The sequence below is a fragment of the Lepus europaeus genome, chromosome 15, assembly GCF_033115175.1.
Source record: "Lepus europaeus isolate LE1 chromosome 15, mLepTim1.pri, whole genome shotgun sequence".
In the NCBI taxonomy this organism is placed as follows: Eukaryota; Metazoa; Chordata; class Mammalia; order Lagomorpha; family Leporidae; genus Lepus; species Lepus europaeus.
In genome coordinates this window covers 56,789,722-56,815,244 of record NC_084841.1, presented here as the reverse complement: position 1 = coordinate 56,815,244, position 25,523 = coordinate 56,789,722, and the positions used below count along the sequence as shown (strand labels likewise).

At 47.2% G+C, this 25,523-nt stretch overlaps 2 protein-coding genes across 6 annotated transcripts in view; one reads left to right on the top strand and one right to left on the bottom strand.

The window, feature by feature from the left end:
- The window catches only part of CCDC125 (coiled-coil domain containing 125), a 48,930-nt gene extending 33,535 nt beyond the window's left edge, over window positions 1-15,395 (top strand). The window contains exons 8-12 of one of the 4 annotated variants that reach the window (XM_062212193.1): window positions 1,252-1,367; window positions 3,753-3,977; window positions 6,318-6,492; window positions 12,877-13,007; window positions 14,673-15,395. In XM_062212193.1, the coding sequence (XP_062068177.1) occupies window positions 1,252-1,367; window positions 3,753-3,977; window positions 6,318-6,492; window positions 12,877-13,007; window positions 14,673-14,996 (971 nt within the window). In that variant the 3' untranslated portion in view covers window positions 14,997-15,395. Of the gene's footprint in view, window positions 1-1,251; window positions 1,368-3,752; window positions 3,978-6,317; window positions 6,493-12,876; window positions 13,008-14,672 lie in introns of those variants that run through there. The other 3 variants (XM_062212194.1, XM_062212195.1, XM_062212196.1) reach the window with 3 other exon arrangements.
- A 7,371-nt stretch (window positions 15,396-22,766) lies between these two features.
- The window catches only part of CDK7 (cyclin dependent kinase 7), a 36,351-nt gene continuing 33,594 nt past the window's right edge, over window positions 22,767-25,523 (bottom strand). Inside the window, exons 9-10 of one of the 2 annotated variants that reach the window (XM_062212188.1) lie at window positions 23,367-23,514; window positions 22,767-23,002 (exon numbers count right to left, since the gene is read on the bottom strand). In XM_062212188.1, the coding sequence (XP_062068172.1) occupies window positions 22,974-23,002; window positions 23,367-23,514 (177 nt within the window). In that variant the 3' untranslated portion in view covers window positions 22,767-22,973. The remainder of the gene's footprint in view (window positions 23,003-23,366; window positions 23,515-25,523) is intronic. The other variant, XM_062212187.1, reaches the window with a different exon arrangement.

Here is a 25,523-nt window from a genome sequence, read left to right as displayed (position 1 = left end):
CATGGCTCTTCAAAAAGTTCATGGAAATGCACATTAAGAAAAAAATTGTATGAATTTTTTAAAATCTAGGGTTTTATTTATATATTCAAAAGAGAGAAGGAGAGACAGGCAAAGGGAAAGATCTTGCATCTGCTGTTTGACTCCCTAGACACAAAAAAGCCAAAAGCCAAAGCCAGGGTCAATCTGAGCCTCCCACGTGGATGACATGGACCCTATCACCTGCTGCTTCTCAGGGTTTGCCTTAGCAGGAAGCTGGAATTGGCAGCAGAGCTGGGACTTGAACCCAGGCACTTGAACCTGACATGGGATGCAGGCGTCCCAAATGGTGTCCTAACCGCTGTGCTAAACACCCACAAAAGTTTTTGCCTCAAAATCAACTTATCTTTGCCTTCCATCTTCCCAGGCATTTTCCTTGTACCCTTGTAGAATGAACCACCTTAACTGAAAGTCAGTGGAAGGACCTGAAGGTGTTGGGCACTAACGTTTTAAGACAAGTTTAGGAGACGATGCTAATTCTCCCTGCTCCTCTTAGTGGAAACTGAGTGGTAGCTTGAGGGGCACGGAGTGAATCATGGGGTGGTTGAGCGCCGGCACTTTGTGCCCTTGTGATTGGGCTGCGTGCAGGAGAGCTGCACGCACGGATGCTGGTCCCAGTGCCAGGCCCCAGGGCCCAGGGAGCTGTCTGTGGTACTAGATCAGCTCAGGGTGGAAACTGCTCGGACCAGAGCCCTTCCCACCCTTCCTGGCACTCTTCCCTCCAGTGAGAGAAGGTGCTGTTTCCTGCTTGCCAGGGGACAGCAGGTCCCCTCTTGCTCTCTCTGGCTTCAGAGCCTCCAGCAGAAGCTTCCAAAGGGTAGAGAAGTCCGATAGGGTTTGGATGGCTGGCACGTTTGACATCGTACAGTAGATGACAGCATGCCACCCAAGTGTCTCGCTGCCCACAGAGTCTCTGAACACATTTGCTTTTCCATCTTCCACTTGTGAAGATCCAACAAATTCTCCAAGAGCAAAAGACAGACTTTGCTTGCAAAGCTAAGATGCTTCCCCATTGCAGATCGTGTCACCTTGCCTGATACTACATATGGATTGTCTCCTGTGCTACCCACATTCTATAGGTGGGCTTTCTGACGTCGTAGTGACTGCTGTGTGTGTCTTGCTTGTGAGAAGCGAGTGCACGGCGTTGGCGTGGCTACATTAGGGAGGCCGGAACTAGACCTGGGAACTCACACTTTCTCGTGTGGCCCACGCCAGCTTTGAACCAGCGGTATCTGGAGGCCCTCGCCATGCTTGATGTCACACAGCAGAAGATGGCTCAGGAAAACCCGTGCGCCCATCCAGGAGGCTCCACAGAGGTTTCCAGTCTCGAGGTAGGAAGCGTGTGTGCAGGTGGAATGAGGGAATTTTCTGCTTTCCTTTTCTTCCCCCGTGGCCCTCTGGTGCGTGTGTTAGGATGCACTTGGTTAGCAGTGTGAGACTGAGGGTGAGGTGGCCCTTGGGGTTGTCCATGTCTGTGCCTATAGATGGCTCACCTGTGCCATGCCCATTGTGCCTGACATTCTTGGCTGGCCACTTCCTGTCCCTTTTATTTCCTGTGTCCCCAATACTGGTGGAAGCAACATCAGTGGTGCCCCGCCCTTGTCTTGGGGCTTACAGCTTCAGGGTGCCTCATGGTAGTCTCAGGTGTGGTCCTCGTGGTGAGAGATGGAAAGAAGGCTCGGATGAGTTCAGTTCGCTTCCTGGTGACAAGGTCGTCTGTGCTTGAGCCAGGTTCACAACAGAGACCTGCTGGGGCTCTGCTAACGCCATGCTGTCCTGCTAATGCCTCAGGATGGGGGACTTTGGTTAGTAAGATACATCAGGGCCTTGCCCTCACAAGAAATAAGTTTAGGAACAGGTGTTTGGCATGATGGTTAAAAATGCCCACACCCCCGATGGGAGTTCCTGGGTTTGAGTCCCGCATCCGCTTCCAACCCAGCCTCCTGCTAATGTGCACCTTGGGAGGCAGCAGTGAGGGCTCAAGTACTTGGGACGATGCTCGCCATGTGGGAGACATGAATGGAATTTTGGGCTCCTGGCTTAGACCTGGCCCAGCCCTGGTTGTTGCAGCTATTTGGAGAGTGAACTAGCAGGTGGAAGATCACTCTGTCTGCCTTTCAAAATTTAGAATGTATTTTTAATATGACAGTGGAGTGACCAAGGGCAACCCTTACTCGTTGCAGAACTTTAAAAAAAAAAAAATCAACTGTAAACACTTACATAGAGCTTAGAAAGTGCCAAGATTTTTTTTTAAGTTTTATTTTTATTTATTTATTTGAAAGGCAGGGTGACAGAGAAGGAAGGAGAAACAAAGAGAGATCTTCCATCCACTGATTCATTTCCCAAATGCTCACAACAACCAGGGCTGGGGCAAGCCCAAACCAGGAGCTTAGAACTCCATCTGGATCTCCCATGTGAGTGTCAGAGGTCCAAGCACTTGGGCCACCTTCTGCTTTCCCAGGCACATTAGCAGGAAGCTGGATTGGAAGCAGAGCAGCTGGGACTGGAACTGGTGCTCTGATATGGGATGGCATCATCTCAAGAAGTAGCTTAACTTGCTGTGCCACACACCTGCTCCCTTTAAAAAAGGTTTTTTTTTTTTAATTTTTAACTTAATTTTTAAGATTATTTATTTATTTGAAAGTCAGTTACAGAGAGGCAGAGGCAGAGAGAGAGAAAGGTCTTCCATCACTGGTTCACTTCCCAAATAACTACAATGGCTGGAACTGCCCCCATCCATAGCCAGGTTGCCAGGAGCTTCTTCCAGGTCTCCCATTCAGGTGTAGAGGCCCAAGAACTTTGGCCATCTTCCACTGCTTTCCCAGGCCACAGCATAGAGTTGGATTAGAAGTGGAGCAGCCAGGTCTTGAACCAGTGCCCAAATGGGATGCCGGCACTGCAGGCTACGGCTTTGCCTGCTATACCACAGAACAAGTTCTATTAATTTTTAAAGCTTTTGAAGAACATGTAATACTTGTACACCTTTATGGGGCCCAAAGCAATATTTTGGCACAAGCACACAGTGTAAGCAGATGAAACTACCCCTCCTCCCTGCCGTATGGAGCCTCCAGCTCCTCTCCCACAGCTCCTGCTCCTGGACATAGCGCGTCGCCGGGAGCCAGGGCTGCCCTGCTGTGCTGTGGAACACCCCAGCCTGCTCCTTCTCTCTGTTTTGGTGCCTCTTATCCAAGCTCCCTCTGCCCCCCACCCCCTCACCTTCTTACCTTCCTGCCATCTGCGCTGGTCAACCAGAGTGACCCTGTTTTCTTCATCGTGATTCATGGTCAGGGTTTGAGGGACCAGGGCTCCAGGTAAAACAGCAGATCAGCCAAGAAGTCTTAAAGAATACATTGCATGATTACAGAGTATCTTGTGTAGGAGTGGAGGAATGCTTGCTGTCCCACCAAGAATTCAGCTTGGCCCGCCACTTCTGAGCACGCCCCTCTCCCTGGGGAGAGCTGGCACAGAGTGCCAAGCCCCGCTGCAGGAAATCCCCGTGTGCAGAGGGCGCATCAACTCTGGGAGGCTGATGCCAGGCTTAAAGGATTTAAGAGCGAAAAAAAGGCAGGCAGGATCCCTCTAAGTTTTCCTTCCAAGTGGTGACTTTCTTTCTCATTGGTGGTTAATTTCTACTTGTGTCCTGAATTCCTGGTCTCAGCTCGCTTGCTCTCTCTCTCTCTCTCCCTCCCTCCCTCCTATTTCTTTTTCCTTTCCAGTTTCTCTGGATCAGATACTTGAATAGCGAAGTGCAGGGGTGTGTGCGGGTGCCCCTTTGTGGCAAGGGCGAGAGCAGTGTGGCACTTATGGTGGGAGTCGTGCTTTTGGATTTAAAGCTCGCGGTCCTTGGAGCCTGCTGTTGTGATGATCCTGGGGAGAGGCCCTGTTCCTGTGCCCGAGTGGCAGCATCCGCCCGGAAGTTGCTTCTGCAGCTGAAACACGAGGTACCGTTTCATCCCCGCAGCCACAGCTTTGATTTTGTGTCTGTTAACAGCAGGCTCACTAGGAGCCTGTGGCCTAAAGAACTCCATTTGCGTAGATATTGGCTGTGGAACTTAGGTTTGTCCCATACCATTAACTTACCTACTGGTTTTTGTGTACCTGGTTCCAGAATACAAATAGTACTTAGCATATATGAATCCATGTTAGGTCATTTGCCTAAGCTTGTAGTTAATATACTTTTTAAAGATGTACTTTATTTATTGGAAAGAGCAACAGAGAAAGAGGCAGAGACAGAAACAGAAACACATCTTCCATCTACTGGTTCGTTCCCCAAAATGTACGCAACAGCTGAGGCTTGGCCAGGCTGAAACCAGGAACCTGGAATTCCATCTGGGTCTCCCTCGTGGGTGGCAGGGGCCTAGGTACTCAGGCCATCTTCTGCTGCTTTCCCAGGTGCACTAGGAGAGAGCTGGATCAGAAGTGGAGCAGCCAGGACTCTAACTGGTGCTCAGATACGGGATGCCAGCCTTGTAGGTGGTGGCTTACCCTAACTCGATGTGCCATAACACCAGCCCCTGTGGTTATGTTTTAAAAATTTTTAAAAATTTATTTGACAGGTAGAGTTTTAGACAGTGAAAGAGAGAGAGACAGAGAGAAAGGTCTTCCTTCCGTTGGTTCACTCCCCAAATGGCCGCTACAGCTGGCGCTGCGCCGATCCGAAGCCAGGAACCAGGTGCTTCCTCCTGGTCTCCCATGCGGGTGCAGGGCCCAAGCACTCGGGCCATCCTCCACTGCCCTCCTGGGCCACAACAGAGAGCTGGACTGGAAGAGGAGCAACCGGGACTAGAATCTGGCATCCATATGGGATGCTGGCGCCACAGGCGGAGGATTAACCAAGTGAGCCACGGCATTGGCTCGATGTTTCTTAAAATTTTACTTGTCTATACAGGGACCTAAAATAGAGGAAACATGCTTTGATGCTGAAAGTCCCTAGGATCAGCAACACTAACTAATGGGGCGATAAATGTGGAACTGATTTGAAAAGGAGTGAGTTGGAGAGGAAGAGGGCCCTTGCACCAGCCAGACTCCATCATTCACCAGCTGTGGCTTTGGGCTGAGTCTCAGTTTTCTCATGTGTTTAATGGGGGCGAGATAACTACCTTGGAGGGCTGTTGTGAGAACAGAGGAAATAGACATACAAGGTTTAGCATGGGGTCATGAACCTGCAGGCGTTTAATCAGACCACAGCTGCCATCAGAATAGGGCTTTCGTTGCAATTACAAAGGCATTCAGAAAGTTCATGGAAAGGGGACTGAAGGGGAAGTTCAGGGAGCAGGCGTTTAGCCTAGGATTAATCCACCTGTGGCCCAAATTGGAGGACCTGGGTTTGACTCCCAGCTGCAGCTCCTGACTCCCGCTTATTGCCAACACAAACCCTGGGAGACAGCAAGTGAAGGCTCAAGTAAGTTGGGTTCCTACCATGCATGTGGGAGAGCTGAATTGAGTTCCTAGTGGACCTGGCCCAGCTTTGGCCATTGACGGTATTTGAGGAGTGAACCTGTGGATGGGAGCTCTGTTGGCTGTCTCTCTCACTCATTCTGCCCCCTAAATAAATAAATTTTTAATAATTTAAGAAGATCATTTGGAAGCAAAGTGCTTTTGAAATCTGTGAAGTTTCTCATAATACACATAAACCAGGAGCTTTATGAATACTCCTTGTACTGTCCATGGACCATAATTTTAAAATATTTTACCCTCTACTGGAGGCATGGAACTGTAAAGTCTTTTGATGATGTAGGAAACCACAGCTAAACATTAGCAATTGAGTAAGAAGGGCATTCGAGGACATGGCTCAACGTCAAGGTCAGCGTTGGGAGGGATTGAGAGGTGGTGTTCATTGTTATTTTCAGTGCCAAACAGAAATGTAGCTCTTGGGCAGTGCAAGGTGTCCGGTGCGTAACAAATCTTCCCAGGCAGACAAGTCAATTAATTCACAAGCTTTTATTGGGATTCCGCTCCCGGGCGAGGTTCCCGGGTCCCAACAGAGCATCCCCCCTCGTTTCTCACTGGGTCCTTCTTCCTCGGATTTGGGCAGGATGCACCCAGGGCCTGCCTGGGGTAGTGAGGTCCAAGAGTTGGCTTAGCATGGTGTGGACTGGCACTACAAGGGAAACTACTGGTTACGTAGGCCAGTGTGAGCCACTCACGTAGATAAAACCCATCAGAGCAGGCAGTAGGCCCAGTTAGGCCGGGAGAATGAACATGCCAATTCAGTTCAGCTTTCAGGCAAGAATCACTCTGGTTTTGCCTCTGACGCCTCCCAATCTCTCTTTCAAAATCAGTTGGAACTTTTGCAGAAGAGTAAAGAAGAAGCTTACATAATGGCAGATGCATTCAGAATTGCCTTTGAGCAGCAATTAATGAGGAAAAACGACCAGGCACTAAGACTGACACAAGTGGATACAATGTGGCAAAAGGCAGCAAAACGGATAAATTGGAAGCACCTTACAGAGAATGGTAACTATGACTATAATGGCAATAATCAGGTGTCCACTTTAGTTGTGTTTGGTTACAAAGTTGATGAAGCACATTTAGTCCAATGTAGGAGGATATAATTTCATTTCGCATATTCTTGTGATTTACTTAAAAATTTAGCAACTTTGGAAAAAAAGTCATCGAATATTATATCCACAGATGAGCTTCTGGAATCAACAATACCATAAGATAACAAGAAGGGCCGGCGCCGCGGCTCACTAGGCTAATCCTCCGCCTTGCGGCGCCGGCACACCGGGTTCTAGTCCCGGTCGGGGCACCGATCCTGTCCCGGTTGCCCCTCTTCCAAGCCAGCTCTCTGCTGTGGCCAGGGAGTGCAGTGGAGGATGGCCCAAGTGCTTGGGCCCTGCACCCCATGGGAGACCAGGAGAAGCACCTGGCTCCTGCCATTGGATCAGTGCGGTGCGCTGGCCGCAGCGCACTACCGCGGTGGCCATTGGAGGGTGAACCAACGGCAATGGAAGACCTTTCTCTCTGTCTCTCTCTCACTGTCCACTCTGCCTGTCAAAAATAATAGGCTAATCCTCCGCCTTGCGGCGCCGGCACACCGGGTTCTAGTCCCGGTCGGGGCACCGATCCTGTCCCGGTTGCCCCTCTTCCAGGCCAGCTCTCTGCTGTGGCCAGGGAGTGCAGTGGAGGATAGCCCAAGTGTTTGGGCTCTGCACCCCATGGGAGACCAGGATAAGCACCTGGCTCCTGCCATCGGAACAGCGCGGTGCGCTGGCCGCAGCGCGCTACCGCGGCGGCCATTGGAGGGTGAACCAACGGCAAAAGGAAGACCTTTCTCTCTGTCTCTCTCTCACTGTCCACTCTGCCTGTCAAAAAAATAAATAAATAAATAAAAATAATAAAATAAAAAATAAAAAAATAAAAAAAAGATAACAAGAAAATCTCTTCTTGTACTCTTCTATTTCATTTTAAAAAGATCATGTTTAGTAGAAAAATTTACAATAAAGGTTTAATGATTAAAAGGAAATGGCCAAGGGGAAAGCATTATGGCGTAGCAGGTAAAGCCGCTGCCTATGACTCTGGCATCCCATATGGACACTGGTTCAAGTCCCGGCTGTTCCACTTCCAAACCTGGTGATGCACCTGGGAAAGCAGTGGAAGATGGCTCAAGTGTTTGAACTGCTGCTACCCATGTGGGAGACCTGGAAGAATCTCCTGGTTCCTGGCTCCTGGCTCAACCTGGAACAGCCCCAGTTGTTGCAGCCACACCACAGGCGCCGGCATTGTGGCGTAGGGGGTAAAGCCACCGCCTGCAGTGCCAGCATCCCATATGGGCAGCGGTTCGAGTCCTGGCTGCTCCATTTCAGATCCAACTCTCTGCTTTGGCTTGGGAAGGCAGTGGAAGATGGCCCAAGTGCTTGGGCCCTTGCACTCACGTGGGAGACCCAGAAGAGGCTCTTGGCTCCTGGCTTTGAACAGCGCAGCTACAGCCATTGCGGCCAATTGGGGAATGAACCAGCAGATGAAAGACCTCTCTCTCTGCCTCTCCTTCTCCCTCCATGTAACTCTTTCAAATAAATTAATAAATCTTTAAAGAAAAAAAAAATGGAACAAGCTTAGGTTCAGGTTCAGGAGCCTATCAAGAGTCCTTAACCATTTTTAAGTATTATTGTGAGTTTAAACAAAATATCTGAAAATGACACAGGATACAATTGCAGTTGAAGCAACTTTTCCAGTGTAAACAAGTAGCTGTTAGTTTATAGAAATCATAGTTTCTGTAGTCAGCATCAATTTTCATTTATCAGTATTCTTTAGTAGAATTCATGTATTTCATTCAAAAGTGCCAGTTAAGTTCTAGTTTGAAACCATTTATATCAGTCAAGAAAGAACAAAATGAAATTTGTAAGAAGTTTAAATATTTTAATGTGAAAATTCTGAGATAACTATACTTGTAAATATTTTCTAATATGTCAAATCCATCTTTTTTTTTTTAAGATTTGTTATTTATTTGAAAGTTGGAGTTACACACAGAGAGAAGGACAGTCAGAGAGAGAGAGAAAGAGAGAGAGGTCTTCCATCCAATGGTTCACTCCCCAATTGGCTGTAATGGCTGGAGCTGCGCTGAGGAGCCAGGAGCTTCTTCTGGGTCTTCCACAGGGGTTCAGTGGCCCAATCTTCTACTGCTTTTCCAGGCCACAGCAGAGAGTTGGATTGGAAGTGGAGCAGCCAGGACATAAACCAGCGCCCATATGGGATGCCAGCACTACAGATGGCGGCTTTACCCACTATGCCACAGCGCCGGCCCCTCAAATTCTTCTTAATTTCAAGATTTCTTAAAGTCAGATGAACTTCATAAATAAGCATCTTATAATATAGAAAATTAAACTTTTAATAATCAATACCTATTTTTTTTTTTGATAGGCAGAGTTAGACAGTGAGAGAGAGAGAGAGACAGAGAGAAAGGTCTTCATTCCGTTGGTTTACTTCCCAAATGGCTGCTATGGCTGGCACACTGTGCCGATCCGAAGCCAGGAGCCAGGTGCTTCTCCTGGTCTCCCATGCGAGTGCAGGGCCCAAGCACTTGGGCCATCCTCCACTGCCTTCCTGGGCCACAGCAGAGAGCTGGACTGGAAGAAGAGCAACTGGGACAGAACCGGCACCCCAACCGGGACTAGAACCGGAGTACCAGCACCGCAGGCGGAGGATTAGCCTAGTGAGCCATGGCGCCGGCCATCAATACCTATTTAAAAAAAAATACTTTTCAAATAGTTTATGTTACTAATAGTTTATATTGAAGCCAGTGTGGTGAATTTTAGCATCATTGACCAAACGTCACTCCTTCACTTTGCTGACAGTGTAAGAAGTGGCTTACAGGGAAGTAAGAAGAAAAGCAGTGAGCCGGCTCTAAGGAAGCAGTAAAAGTCGTGAAAGTGATGGAGTCCTCATCAGTGGACGTTTGGGCCAAGGGAACATAGGGCGCACACTGCTTATTCCCAAGAAGGCGTTCATTTTGTCCTGAAATGACACTCTGCTTTCAGAATCCATGGAGCAGATATACTGGCCAAGTCCTCAGCAATCATTTTTAATAAAACAATGAATACCAATCAATGGCCATTTGCTATAATCATCCTTTGGTAAAAGCTGACGGCACAACCTTCCTTGTCCAACTCAGGGTAGGCGGTTTTGCCCAGGACCAAAGCTAACATGCATGGTGGCGGACACTAAGAAGGGGCTCTCATGTGGCCGGCAGAGGTGTGGGTGACCTCTGCTCTCAGGCCCATGGCAGGAGCCACCCTGGGCTTCTGTGCTGACTGAAGGAAACCCTTTTGAAGCCAGGCTTTAACTGTTTGTTTACAAAAGGAGGAGGGAAGAAGGATGGGAGAAAGAAGTCAAGGGGGGGCAGGGTGAAAGGCATGTTGTGAACCTGCCTGGGGGTTGGCCGTCAGGACTGCCTGGCTCTCCCTAAGAGCTTGCTCCTGCTCATGTCAGCGCCAGGGACTGTGCGGATGTTATATCTCAGGTGTCCTGCCATTCTCAGTGTAAGAGATAGGAAGAGCCAGTGTGTCCCCTATGTCACACACTGTCACCACTTCACTCACATTTCTCCCACTCCCTCCCTCCCCTACCCGGGACACGCTCTGGCTGCCCTACAAGTTAAGTCACCTCTGACACTGCCTGCCTGGTGTTAGGGTCATCCTACAGTGTAAAGGCTCAGGCCCTAGGGCCAGCACTGTGGCACCAAGGGGTTAAAACCCTGGCTTGAAGCCCTGGCATCCCAAATAGACGCCGGTTCGAGTCCCAGATGCTCCATTTTAGATCCAGCTCTCTGCTATGGCCCAGGAAAGCAGTGGAAGATGGCCAAGGTCCTTGGGTCCCTGCACCCATGTGGGAGACCCAGAGGAAGCACCTGGCTCCTGGCTTCGGATCAACTCAGCTCCAGACATTGTAGCCATTTGAGGATGAACTAGCAGATGGAAGACTTCTATCTCTGTCTGTCTGTCTGTCTGTCTCTCTCTCTCTCTCTCTCTCTCTCTCTCTAATTCTGACTCTCAAATAAATAAAATAAATCTTTAATTAAAAAAATAAGGCTCAGTCCCACAGGACTGCCCCCATGGGATGCAGGTGGGCGCACTGGGTATTACCCGTAGTTCTTGCTCTGCCTGAATCATTTGCTGTGACGGCTCGCAGAACTCAAGGGACCGTTTAGGTTTCCTGGGTTACCATAGAGGATGTTACGGAAAGATGCAGATGCACATCACAGGAAGAGATACACAGGACAAGGTGTGTACGAAGGGGTGTGGAGGTTCCATGCCCACTCTCAGGAAACTGTGTTCGGTTCTCTGGAAACTCCCCAAACCTGGTCCTTTTGGCTTCTTTAAAAATTATTTTATTTATTTGAAAGACAGAGATCTCTCAAACCCACTGATTCACACCCTAGATGTCCTTAACAGCTGGGACTGGGCCAGGCCAAAGCCAGAAGCAGGAACTCAACCCAGGTCTCTGTGGGTGGCAGGGGCCCAAGGACTTGAGCCATCACTGCTGCCTCCCAGGGTGTGCATTAGCTGGGAGCTGGAATTGAAAGCAGAACTGGTTCCCAGGCAGTGCGATAGGGATGCAGGCTCCAAAACAGCGTCAAAATCGCTAGGCCGAGCGCCTGCCCCACTCTGAGTGTTCATGGAGCCTTCATTCTGAGGCATGGTTAAGGACATCGTTGGCCACTGGGGGTCAACTCAACTCTCCGTCCCACTCCCTGCCCTGGATGTTGGGGGATGGGGTTGGAAGTCCCTGCCTTGTAATCAGAGTTGGTTCCCCTGGCAACTGGCCCCATCCTGAGGCTTTCCAGGAGGCCACCAAGCCTCATGGGAATGAAAGATGCTCCAGTTACCCGGGAAGCTCCCAGGGACTTAGGGGCTCCGCATAGATACTGCTGTCACTCAGGAGATGGCAGATGTCTTAGGAATTATTTTAGGAACTGGGTTCAATGACCAACTCAATTAGAAAAAAAGATTCTGCTTTCTCTCTGAATAAGGCTTTTAGTAGCTGTAGGTCAGGAACCAGGGAAAGAGACCAAAATGTCTCTTTTTTAAGATTTATTTATTTATTTATTTATTTATTTATTTATTTATTTGGAAGGCAGAGATACATACAGGAAGAGGAGAGAGAGGAAGAAGAGAGGGAATCTTCCATCTGCTGGTTCACTCCCCAAATGGTCGCAATGACCTGGGCTGGACCAGGCCAAAGCCAGGAGCCAGGAGCTTCTTCCAGGTCTCCTACAAGGGTACAATGGCCCAAGCACTTGGGCCATCCTCAGCTGCTTTCTCAGGCACATTAGACGGAGCTGGATTAGAAGTGGAGCAGTAGGGACTTGAACCAGCGCCCACCCATATGGGATGCTGGCACTGCAGGTGGAGGCTTTACCTGCTATACCACTGCCCCCTTTTTAAACTTTTTAAATTATTTATATTTTTGAATTTGTAGTGTTTTCAAATCATGTGGATTTGTGGCTAACAGTTTTTTTTAAAAGATTTATTTTATTTATTTGAAAGAGTTACAGAGAGAGGTAGAGACACAGAGAAAGGTCTTCCATCTGCTGGTTCACTCCCCAGATGGCCACAATGGCAGGAGCTGTGCCGATCCGATGTCAAGAGACAGGAGCTTTTTCCGGGTCTCCTACGTGGGTGTTGGGGCCCAAGCACTTGGGCCATTTCTTACTGCTTTCCTAGGCCATAGCAGAGAGCTGGATCAGAAGTGGAGCAGCTGGGATTAGAACTGGCACCCATATGGGATGCTGGCACTTCAGGCCAGGGCTTTATCCCACTGTGCTACAGTGCTGGCCCCATATTTTCTTTAATATATTTTTTAAAAAAATTTATTTATTTATCTGAAAGGCAGAGTTACAGAGAGAGGTCTTCCTTCCAATAGTTCACTCCCCAGATGGCTGAAACAGCCAGAACTGGGCCAGGCTGAAGCCAGGAGCATCATCCAGGTCTCCTGTGTAGGTGGCATGGGCCCTAGTGCTTGGGCCATCTTCTGCTGCTTTTCCCAGGCCACGAGAAAGTGCAGCAGCCAGGACTTGAACCGGCAGGTGGCTGACATTTAAAATTGGGAGGTTTCATGTACACATCTGGATTTCTGGCTGCTCTTGACTATGGCATCTGTGACCGGGACTGCGCTCTTGGGCAGCACCAGCTGGTGCTCAGGGACCGCTGTGCGTCTGCCCCTCAGCAGCCCCTCGCCTACCCACAGGTGTCCTGGCTATGAGGCCCATGCTCTTGCCACCACCCGGTGCCGAGGGACACATTCAGGGATGGATTAGCTGGGACTCTGAGACCTCTTTCACTGGCGGAAGCACACAGCTGTGTTTTCATGTCTCAGCGGGATGTCCGTGTTCAATTGTAGGGCTCGTATCACAGAGGAGTAAGAAGACCTTAGCACAGAAACTACTGGACATGCTCCCTTTGGAAAACATTTCCAGGAGGACTGAAGACCGGGATCAGCCACAGGAAGTCTTCAAGATGCTAATAGATTTGGTCAGTATCTTTGCTTCCTTTTTGTTGGGTTAAACTAACCTACTTTCTTCCTATGAGTTCAGCTCTTTTCTCTATTCTTGCCTTTCGTGTCCTTTTTCTAGTTGGATACTGTACTCCAAATTCATGATCTCCATCTCCTAGAGTTTCTGGAATGCATGGTCCACTTCTAACCAGCTCCGTCTGTGCAGGGCTAAAACTCTGCTTCAGAAGAGGAGGCTCCCTTAGCTAACTCCAGCTAGCTCTGTCATCTGAGTTTATAGGTAGAGTTTGTTTCAAGACCATTGGTTTATCCAGGCATTTATTTGAAAGGCACAGTTGGAGAGAGAGGAGACACATGGGCGCACGTGCACACACGTACACACACCACACACACACACAGATCCTCCAACTGCTGGTTCACTCCCCAAATGGCTGCAATGGCCAGAGCTGGGCCAGTCCGAAACCAAGAACCAGGAGCTTCATTTGGGTCTCCCATGTGGGTGGCAGGGGCTTCAATACTTGGGGCATCTTCCACTGCTTTCCCAGGCACATTAGCTGGGAGCTGGATCCGAAGTGGAGCTGATGGGACTACAGCTGGCACCCACATAAGATGCTGGTGCTGCAGGTGGTGGTTTAACCTGCTCTGCCACAGCACCAGCCCCTATCCAGGCATGTTTAAAATACATAAGGTCATTTCTCACCCAGTATATATATTTAATATATTAAATCATTACAACCCTGAAATCAGTCCTGGCAGCCGCATTCCACAGACAACTTGACTGAAGTTAGACAACGAGAGAGCAAGGCTTGATGTCTTCTCTTACTTGTCTCTAAAGACTGTTATTTATGGGGCCAGTGGCATTGTGACGTTGTGGGTAAAGATACTTCCTGGGACTCTGGCATCCAGTATGGTCCTGGCTGCTCCACTTCCAACCCAGCTCCCTGCCAATGTGCTGGGAAAGCAGTGGATGATCGCCCAAGTGCTTGGGCCTCTGCACCCATGTGGGAGACCTGGAAGAATCTCCAGGCTCCTGGTTTCAGCCTGGCCCAATGCTAGTCATTGCAGCTATTTGGGGAGTGAACCAGCAGTTCGAAGACCTCTCTCTCTCTCTCCCCACTTCTCTCTGTAACTCTGCCTTTCAAATAAATAAAAATAAAATCTTAAAAAAGTAAGTGTTGGTGCTGTGATACAGGAGGTAAAGCCACTGCCTGCAGTGCCAGCATCCCACATAGGTGTTAGTTCAAGTCCCAGCTGCTCCACTTCCAATCCAGCTTTCTGCTATGGCCTGGGAAAGCAGTAGATGATGGCCCAAGTGCTTGGGCCCCTGCACCCATGTGGGAGACCCTGAAGAAGCTCCTGGTTCCTGGATTCGGATCTGCCCAGCTCTGGCCATTGTCGGCATTTTGGGAGTGAACCAGTGGACGGAAGACCTCTCTCTCTCTCTCTCTCTCCTTCTGCCTCTCTGTAACTCTGCCTTTCAAATAAATAAATATTTTAAAAAATAAAGTAAAAATAGTCCTCAACCTATAGCACAATGCTTGGGAATCAGGTGACACTTAATTCATTTATTCTATTCAGTTGACCTGACAGATGTAGAGCATTCTGGTAAAATACTACAGTACTCCATTCTCTGAATATACTCTATGGTTCGCTAACTGGTACATTTTTAACTTCTGTGCCCTCAGTTGAATGATAAAGAAGAAGCTTTGGCTCATCAAAGGAAAGTTAGCTACATGCTTGCCCGTGCATTGGAAGACAAAGATACTATCTCAAAAGAGAAGAAAGAAAAAAATCCTGTGAAAGCGAATTTTCCATTCAAAAACTCCTGGCGTAGAACTTCACAGCTCCCTGTTCCGTGCGATCCTGTACCTTCAAGCGTCCCAATGTTTAAATCTGCGGGCTGCAGCTGTTCAGTCCAGCACCCTCTACCAGCTCCCGACTACCCAAGAACTCTTAAAAGGTCCTGTTCTTTGCCATCAGGTATCACACTTGGAAGACAAAGCAGTTGAAAGGAGAACCGGGAGCCGTTTAATGCAAGAGACTTTGACAAAGGACAGTGTAAATGCCCCTAGGTATTGCAAGGCTGTGTGCCTTCTGGATGTCTACATATTAGGAGACAGCTTAAATGAAGCTTTTTCTGTGGGACATTTATTAGGTGCCAGTGCTGTGGTGTACCAGGTAAAGCCTCTGCCTGCAATGCAGGTATCCCACATAGGCACCTGCTGCTCCACTTCTGATCCAGCTCTCCGTTAATAGCCTGGAAAAGCAGTGCAGGATGGCCCAAGTGCTTGGGCACATGTACCCAGGTGGGAGACCTGGAAGAAGCTCCAGGCTCCTGGCTTCAGATTGGCCCAGCTCTGGCCGTTGCAGCCATCTGGAGAGTGAACCAGAAGATGGAAGACTCTGTCTCTCTCTCTCTCTCTTTTTCAAAATAAATAAAGTTTTTTTTTAAAAAAATTAGTATTGTGTGTTCAGATATTTATAAATTACATTGCTGTTTTATGAAGTTTTCAGTATTTGTCAACATCTTAACAAAAAATGATTCTTTGGAAAAACAAAATTACTCCTTTATACTGGGCATTTTATATTACTGTTAAGTCTGTGTGCTTTGAAGCATTCGTTACCGTTTTCTGTTGTGTTTATAATAGCTTGATGATTTCCATATAATTATTGGCTCCAATTTCTTCTTTTTTAAAGTTTATTTATTTACTTGAAAGAATTACACAGAGAGAGAAGGAGAGGCAGAAAGAGAGAGAGAGAGAGAGAGAGAGAGAGAGAGAGAGAGAGAGAGAGGTCTTCCATCACTGGTTCATTCCCCAGTTGGCCACAGCAGCCAGAGCTGAGCCGATCCAAAGCAAGGAGCCAGGAGCCAGGAGCTTCTTCTGGCTAGTTATTTTCATAGCTTTTGTTCTGGTCGGGAGGCAACATTGTGTCACCAGGTGCTAAACAGCTCCAGTGACTGCATCTGGTGAGGTAGATATGAGGGTCTCAGGAAAAGCAGTCTTAGGGATCTGAAGAAGCTATGTAAGGCAACACATCCAGACAGGGCCTGCTCCAGGTGGGCTCTAATCATGTGATTTTACATAAATTAAGATCTAGATGTAAGTTTGGTTGATTGAATTCTCCTGAAGAAAGGCAAACACTTAAGTTTTACAGTCTTTTTTTTTTTTGGACAGGCAGAGTGGATAGTGAGAGAGAGAGACAGACAGAAAGGTCTTCCTTTTTCCCGTTGGTTCACCCTCCAATGGCCGCCACGGCCAGCACGCTGCGCTGATCCGAAGGCAGGAGCCAGGTGCTTCTCCTGGTCTCCCATGGGGTGCAGGGCCCAAGCACTTGGGCCATCCTCCACTGCACTCCCGGGCCACAGCAGAGAGCTGGCCTGGAAGAGGGGCAACCAGGATAGAATCTGGCACCCCAACCGGGACTAGAACCCAGGGTGCTGGCGCCACAAGGCGGAGGATTAGCCTGTTAAGCCACGGCGCTGGCAGTTTTACAGTCTTAATGTACATGCACTGCATAATGTTTTAAGAACAGACCACATATTGACAGATCGTTATCACCTAGTGACTTGGTATCCATCTTAAGGGAAGTACGTTTGAAGACGTTCAGCTAATGAGGCATTTCTCAGTAGGGAGTCCTGCTGTTAACACGCTGACTACGTCCTTGCTTGTTATGACTTATAGAGGATTAACAATGCGGGTGCAGGGGCCCAAGGACTTGGGCCATCTTCTACTGCCTTCCCAGGCCACAGCGGAGAGCTGGATCGGAAGTGGAGCAGCCGTGACTCAAACTGGCACCCATATGGGATGCCAGCACTGCAGGCAGCAGCTTTACCTGCTATGCCACAGCACTGGCCTCATGAGATGACTTTTTTTTTTTGGACAGGCAGAGTTAGAGAGAGAGAAAGGTCTTCCGTCCATTGGTTCACCCCCAAAATGTCCACTACAGCCTGCGTGCTGTGCCAATCCGAAGCCAGGAGCCAGGTGCTTCCTCCTGGTCTCCTATGCGGGTGCAGGGCCCAAGCACCTGGGCCATCCTCCACTGCCTTCCCAGGCCACAGCAGAGAGCTGGCCTGGAAGAGGGGCAACCAGGACAGAACCGGTGCCCCAACTGGGACTAGAACCTGGGGTGCTGGCGCCGCAGGCAGAGGATTAGCCTAGTGAGCCGCGGCACCGGCCATGAGATGACTTTTAAAAAAGACTCCCACAGCTGAGGCGGGCATTTGGTCTAGTTAAGATGCCAATGTCCACTCGGGAGTGCCTGGTTTGATTTCCAGCTCCCGACTCATTTCCTGCGACACAGACTCTGGGAGGTCCTGGTGTACATGCGGTACTTGGGCTCCTGCCACCCAGGTGGGAATGTGGTCATGTTCTGGCCTGTGCATGTTTCATTTGTAACCACTCCAGCTTCTGCTTGTTAGCATGGAGTGATGGTGTTAACCCTTGCCAGACAATATACAGCTCAGCATGTGTGTGGAAGAAATATTAGGTGCATTAAAAAAACCTAAATATTATCACAAGTATGTATTCACGTACAGTACTGTATCAATTCCTGTGGCCACCATGTAACCTCAGAATATGCAATCAAATGTATGCATGGAGCCATAAAAGGGAGACAGAGAAGCGAAAACCATATATAAGGAAGCACCCCTCTGTTAGGGCTCAGGCTGGTGTCTCCTTTCTGTTCACAAATCCTGCTACAGTGTGAATCCCTTTATGTAAATTACCTTTGAGATATGTAAATGCACAAGTAAGATAAGGAAATATTTAGGGGAAATCAAAAAACCGAGATGACCTCATTTCCCCCTAAATTCAGAATAAGTATTTGTATTTCAGTGAATTTCCTTTTCGGTACTATATAGTCAGTCTTGCTTAGTAACTATTGATCATCCACTTCACAAGAATTAAGAAAACAGTAACTAGAAAACCATACAGTGTCTCCCAGATTTCTGGATCATGGTGTTTTTTCCAGAACCATCTAGCAATATTATGGTTACCTGGTATTGGAAAATAAGGCTGTGAAGTCATACTTGTTTGTATTTATTAGTCTCATCCTTTAAAGCCCCTACAAGTGTCACCCAAACCACTGCATGAAGCATTGTGTGGGTCAATGAGAGGACTCCACATGTCTGTCCACAGGGAAATGCTGAGGCCAGTAACGTGCACCCACACTATGAAACCTGTGTGGCTCCCAGAAGCAGTCAGGTATAGCTCCGGGTCCCTCCTGGAGCAGGCTGCATCTAAACTGCTCCTCCAAGGAGAAACTCCTGTATTGAGTTCTGTATCAGCACACACGTGTGCACACAGAGGCAAGTGTGACTACCTGGGAAACCTTTCAAGGCACAAAGTGTGAAAGGGGAGAGGGCGTGAGAGGGAACAGAAGCCAGGAGTCAGGTGTTACTCTAATTAAAGCAAAACAATTATAAAGATATTTATGTTGTCCATTTTATAATAAAGTTTATTTTTCCCTCCTCTACAATAAAGTTTTAAAAATTGTATAAAGCTCATATTTGGGCTGGCGCCGCAGCTCACTTGGATAATCCTCTGCCTGTGGCACCGGCACCCCGGGTTCTAGCCCCGGTTGGGGCGCAGGATTCTGTCCTGGTTGCTCCTCTTCCAGTCTAGCTCTCTGCTGTGGCCCAGGAGTGCAGGAGGATGGCCCAAGTGCTTGGGCCCTGCACCCACATGGGAGACTAGGAGGAAGCACCTGCTCTTGGCTTCAGATTGGCGCAGCGCGCCAGCTGTAACAGCCATTTTGGGGTGAACCAATGGAAGGAAGACCTTTCTGTCTAACTCTGTCCAAAAAAAAAAAAAAAAAAAGCTCATATTTGATCCAACTTGGACTTTATCATATACATATGTAGGAACTTCCTTTATAGATAAATAGTGTAATCTCCAAGATACAGCAAGTAAGTAAAGCAAGCTGCCATGGTAGACAGTTTCTGAGCATCCTCAGGTTCCTGGGGTGCTAACGTTTCCTGGACCTGTTGGCTGTGTGGCCCCTGGATTGCCATGTCCTGCTCTCCCAAGGGTTGCCTTCCAGTTTTGTTGCACTTGTCCAATTCAGGTCAGTGTGACTTTGGAGACAGCTAATCGCTAGTCCCGAGTTTGACTTTTGCAGCTACTTTCCGTCGTGAAAGAAGCAGGCATCAAGGGTATGGAACCCTGGCTGCCGCAGGGGTAGATGCCAGGCCGGCAGGGAATGCAGGACAGCTAACATCCTGTGGAATCTGAGAATGGGCACAGGAGTGGGAAAAGAATCCCCCCTCTCCTTTCTCCCTTCCAGACTGTCCCGAGGCCTGGTTTTTCCATGGTGTACATGCAACAAATCAGTACAACTACTTTGGAGAAATATGAAAACAGCAACTGAAAATGCACATACTTAATGACCTCACAATTAGAGTTCTAAATATGTGCATTTGTGAAACGTGTGCATATACTTTTTTTTAATAACTGTAAACATTTTAACAAGCTAAATGTCCAGAAGGCAGAATTCAAAGATGGGCCGTCCCACAATGCCTGTCCTGATTATTCAAACACTAACAGGTACTGCTATGCAGGGACTTGAGATGCTATTAAACTACATGCAGGGCCAGCTTTGTGGCATAGCGGGTTAAGCCGCTGTCTACAATGACAGTATCCCATGAGTGCCAGTTCAAGTCCCAGCTGCTCTACTTCTGATCCAGCTCCCTGCTGGTGGCCTGAGAAAGCAGCAGCAGATGGCCCAAGTGCTTGCATCAACATGGGAGACCTGGTAGAGGCTCCTGCCTGGCTCAGCCCTGGCCGTTGTGGCCATGGGGGAGTGAATCAGTAGATGGAAGAACTCTGTCTCTCCCTGTTTGTAATTCTACCTCTCAAATAAATCTTTAAAAGAATACTACATGACTTCTCTTAGTAGCTGGATAACCCAATCAGGGACACCCCTTCCTACCCATTAAAAAGTTTTCTCCCTTGGTAGCAGATGAGGGAAGCAGACCAGTCTGAAGCACAAAGGGAGACTGGCTGGCTTGGAGACTGGAGGCACAGGAGCTGCCTTCAGGCTGAGGCCCAGGGCAGGAAGCAGTGGAGTATTTGGACCAGCGGATTGTTCCCTAGAGCCTTGCAGGAGCTAAAATGTACCACTGGGGCAGACTGATAAGATAAAAGGCACTTGAAAACAGTGGGCACAAGAAGTTCATGCTGACCTTCCTGCTGTTTTTTCAAAGTAAGAGATGAAATTCCCATGTGAAAGATGAACTTTCTTAGCATCAAAGTTGGGGCTAAAGAAATTCTGTACAAATGAGCCTTGTTAAGCTAGCCAGCATCTTCCTAGCTACCTTTTTTTTTTTTTTTTTTTTCCTAGCTACTTTTCCACCCAGTGAACTACCTTGGCCTGAGCCCCTTTAGCCTCATCATTTTTTTTAAAACAAGTAATCTTTGTACAATTGTATAAGTGACTTTAGATTTTCATTTTTTAATGAGCGCTCCAGTGCCATGTAAAAAACAAGTCTGCAGGCTTTTCTCCCATTAATCTACCTTATGTCAGTCTAATTCCAGACCCAGCCGGATCAAACTGACACCTAGATCTTGGCCTGTGAGACCTTAGTCAAACGCAAGGCTGAGGGCGCCACAGCCCCGCCTCTCCCTCGTGGAGTGCTCGCAGAAGTGGGGCAAGTGAGGAGGTCTTTATTCCTGCACACCAGCTGGTGCAGTGCCCGGGAGCCGGCTCGCGAGAGTGCGCCCTCTACTGAACTGCGGAGCTCCGTGACATAAAACTATACGTCATCACGAGTCCACTGAGCTACTGATGTACAAATTCCTATCAGCAGCTCCTGAGAGAAACTGCTCAGGGCGTCACAACAGATCTGTGCTTCCAGAGCATGGCTACTGGTGCTCTGCAGGAGGCACGTGAGGCATGTCTGGTTGGCCTTTTTTTTTTTTTTCTGACAGGCAGAGTGGACAGTGAGAGAGACGGAGAGAAAGGTCTTTCTTTTTGCCGTTGGTTCACCCTCCAATGGCCGCAGCGGTAGGCGCGCTGCAGCCGGTGCACCGCGCTGATCTGATGGCAAGAGCCAGGTGCTTCTGGTCTCCCATGGGGTGTAGGATCCAAGCACTTGGGCCATCCTCCACTGCACTCCCTGGCCACAGCAGAGAGCTGGCCTGGAAGAGAGGCAACCGGGATAGAATCCGGTGCCCCGACCGGGACTAGCACCCAGTGTGCCGGCGCCGCAAGGCGGAGGATTAGCCTAGTGAGCCACGGCGCCAGCCTGTGTGTGGATTTTTAATATAAATGCGCAGACATAAAGAGTTAATGCAAGTCAAAATGTTTCAGTGAACAAGTTCCAGTAGTTCACCTTTATGACGATTCTAAGTTGGGCCAAGCCAGACAACTGACTTGCAGAATTGAGAGCTAATACACTGTGCTACCTTAAGCTGCTATGGTCATGATAATTTTCATATAGTAATAGAAAATAACAGGCCACAAATACAGCATAGGAATGTGGTGTATGTAAGATACTATGTGGAACTTAAGACAGATTAACTAGATTTATATGGATTAACATGGAAGGAATTAAGTTTTGAGTGAAAAAAAAAATGCAGCGAGATACCATCTATCACTCACATTATAATTTCCAGGCCCCAAACAATCCTGTATAAATTGCTATTCATGTTAGTATGAATATGCATTCTTACAAAACAGCAACATGAAATCATGGAAGGACACACACTCATTCCATGAGAGTGATTTCCCTTTCAGAATGGGGGAAATGAAAAACAGGAGTACAATAAAATATCAAGGGGAATCTCAATTTTACCTCTCTTTTTAAAATTTATTTTTTTGGGGGCCGGGGTTGTGGCATAGCAGGTTAAGCTGCCGCCTGTAATGCTGGCATTCCATATGGGTGCTGGTTTGGGTCCAGGTTGCTCCATTTCCAATCTAGCGCCCTGCTAATGTGCCTGGGAAGCAAGCAGCAGAGGATGGTCCAAGTGTTTGGACCCCTGCACCCATGTGGGAGATACACATAAAGCTCCTGGCTTTGGCCTGGCCCATAGCAGCCATTTGGGGAATAAAGCAGCAATGGAAGACCTCTCTCTTTTCCTCTTTCTGTAACTCTGCCTGGAACTCCATCCCGGTCTCCCACACGACTGGCAGACGCCCAAGCACCTGGGCCATCTTTTGCTACTTTCCCAGGTGCATTGGCAGGGAACTGAATTGGAAATGGAGAAACTGGGACTCCAATAGGCACCTATATGGGATACCAGTGTTGCAGGCTGCTGCGTTGCAACACCAGTGCCCTATGTTTTATTTCTTTTTAAAGCATATTTATTTTGTTAGTATTTGTTAAGTCTGAGTAGTATATATGTATTTGCTACACTATTCCTAATTTTTCCATTTTCTTTAAAATTTTATTTAATTATTTTTCATTTTATTTGAATGGCAGAAGAGATTTACATCTGCTGACTCACTCCCCAAATGGTTACAATAGCCAGAGCTGGGCCACTCTTGCACATGGGCAGCAGGGGCCCAAGTACTTGGGCCATCCTCTGCTATCTTCCCAAGTATATCAGCAGGAAGCTGGATAGAGCAGAGTAGCTGGGACTTAAACTGATGCTCTGGTATGGGGTGCCAGTATCTCACACAGAGGCAACCCACTGTGCCACAATGCCAACCTCCCATTTTTCTATTATTAAATACCACCCCAACTATTACCAATTTGTAATGCTATACAGTGAGAGTTTCAAAATACCAGCTCTTCTCTGGGTTTTCTTAACACATTTTTAATTGTACATTTCAGAGAAAAGAACTTATCTTACTTTTGTACTCATTCAGAAAAACCAGAAATATTTTAAAATACATTTAATAAAAATAACTCAGTTTTATATATTTTACACATGTAGCATATTTACAAATTCACTTCTCCAGCATTTACTTAATTTTTACTATTTTGTCATTATTTTCTTTCTTGACTCTTTCCTTCAGTGGTAAAATTCCAGTGTTCTTTACAATTAAAAAATTAGCTTCTTGGGCAATACTCCTAGAAAGCAAAACAGAACAAAAAAAGGTTGTTCACATTCACCTCACAGTGATTTCCACCAGTCAACTACATTATATTATGTACTAGTGCTCATTAAGTACACAGCGCCTGGCAGGAATTTCTGAAGGGAAGAAAGCCCCTACCCATTGAGAGCTGTTGCTCAATGTACTCTCAGTGGCTGAAGTAGTCCCAGGGGAGGCAAACTTGTAAGATTGCACATTCTATCTATTTTATACAACTTAAAACTTTTAAAAATAAATAGCTCACAAGTTACATTCCTTAGCTGCCTCCAGTCACTAATGATACAGGATCTATTTGGAGTTTTACAAATTTATCTCATTTCTTATGAAAATAGGAATTTAACCTTGTTCCAGGGCCTCTGTTCTTTTCCGTTTTGTTGCCATGGCTGGGTTAGACTGCTCCTTCAAGGTTTCCACTGGACAGTTTGGCCTTGGCAGCTGACAACCAGGTGTAGGCCCTGGGCGATTACTGAAATACTTAGTTTTCAATGCCTTTTAAAAGAAAGGTTTTTAGTTAGTACCCTGTAAGACAATCTAATCTCCAAAATTGGTGGGGGCATTAGAAATATTAGCACTTCCATCCCCCAAACACAAAGAAACTAATGTCAAGATTTTGTACATGCAAATTACTACAAATATACATCTAGCACCCAAGATGAGCTGGTAACTATTACTTCAGGAAAGAGACTATCTTCTAACTTTTTTACAAGAGCCTATATTAGTTATGAACTATCCATAGTCAGGTGTTATACATTTTAGCTCTCTATACAGTGTGGGCCTTATAGTTAAAAGGTAAAGAGAAACTTGCTAAAAAGAACTTAAAATTTTATTTGTAACCATATCCATATTTATCAAGCCCTAAATGTATATTAAAATTCATTAAAATAAGGCTCAGTGCTTGAGTCCCTGTCATCCATGTGGGAGACCTGGATGGAGTTCCAGGTTCCTGGCTTTGGCCTGGCCCAGTCATGACTGTTGTGGCCACCTGGGGAGTGAACCAGGAAAGGAAAGATTGATCTCTCCCTCCTCCTTTCCTTCTCTCTTCCTCTTTCTGTAACTCTGCCTTTCAGATAAATGAATACATCATTTAAATAAAGCTAGCTCAAGGTTATCTCTATTAACTACCAGTCCAATATTCTATGATATTTCCTTTACTTGGGGCCAAAATTCCAATAGTAGTTCCATCCTAAGTAACAGGCTTGTCAAGTTCATATCTGTTTACAGCAGTACAACAATACTATTGCCCAAAAGCCATAATAACTTAATTCCTTTAGGAAAATCCTTTAAGAATTCCAGGGCCGGCACTGTGGCATAGCAGGTAAAGCCGCCACCTGCAGTGCTGGCATCCCATATGGGCACTAGTTCCAACCCAGCTCTCTGCTATGGCCTGGGAAAGCAGTAGACGATGGTCCAAGTCCTTGGGCCTCTGCCCCTATGTGGGAGACCCAGAGGGGGCTCCTGGCTCCTGATCGGCACAGGTTTCGCTGTTGTGGCCATCTGGGGAGTGTACCAGCGGTCCTGGAAGACCTCTCTCTCTCTGCCTCTCCTTCTCTCTTTGTGTAACTCTTTCAAATAAAATAAATAAATCTTAAAAAAAAAAAAAAAAGTCCAAATAAACTTTCCAAGCACATCCCTCTTCTAACATTTACACTAATACTTTAGATATTCTTTACTTCAAGACTTATATTTCTATAGCAGTTCCACAGGCAAATAAAGCTAATTTGGGGCTACACAGAAAGCTAAGAAAGGAAGACTGTCTCATTCCAACTATAATACATTCCTGAGATAAAGCCTTTTTTGTTTAAGGATTTATTTATTTACTTAAGAGGCAGAGTTATAGACAGAGGGAGAGACAGAAGTGTTCCATCTGCTGATTCACTCCCAAAATGGCCGCAACGTCTGGAGTCAGGCTGATCTGAAGCCAGGAACCAGGAGCGTCTCCCAGGTCTCCCAGGTGGGTACAGAGGCCTAAGTACTTGGGCCATCTTTCACTGCTCTCCCATTAGCAAGCAGCTGGATAGGAAGTAGGGCACCCATATGGGATGCTGGTACCACAGGCATAGGCTCAACCTATTATACCACAGCACTGGCCCTGATAAAACCATTAAAAAAAAATTCTGTCAAAATACAACCCAAATAGATTAGTACAACTAGTATTTTTCTAAGTCTTAAATTATATTAATAATGAGAATAATTTTCTGGACAATTTAATCTAGTCTCAAGTTCCTTATGATGGAAATAATGTGTACATAAGCACAGGTGAAAAGGCAGTAATAGGTTTCCTTCTTTGAAATTAGAAGAATAGTCCTCAGCCAGCATTGCGGCTTAACTGTAATGCCGGCATCCTGTACTGGCACCAGTTCCAGTCCTGGCTGCTCCACTTCCAATCCAGCTCCCTGCTTATGTGCCTGGGAAAGCAGTGGAAGATGGTCCAAGTACTTGGGACCCTGCACCCGCAGGGGAGACCCAGAAGAAGCTCCTGGCTCCGGATCGGCCCAGCT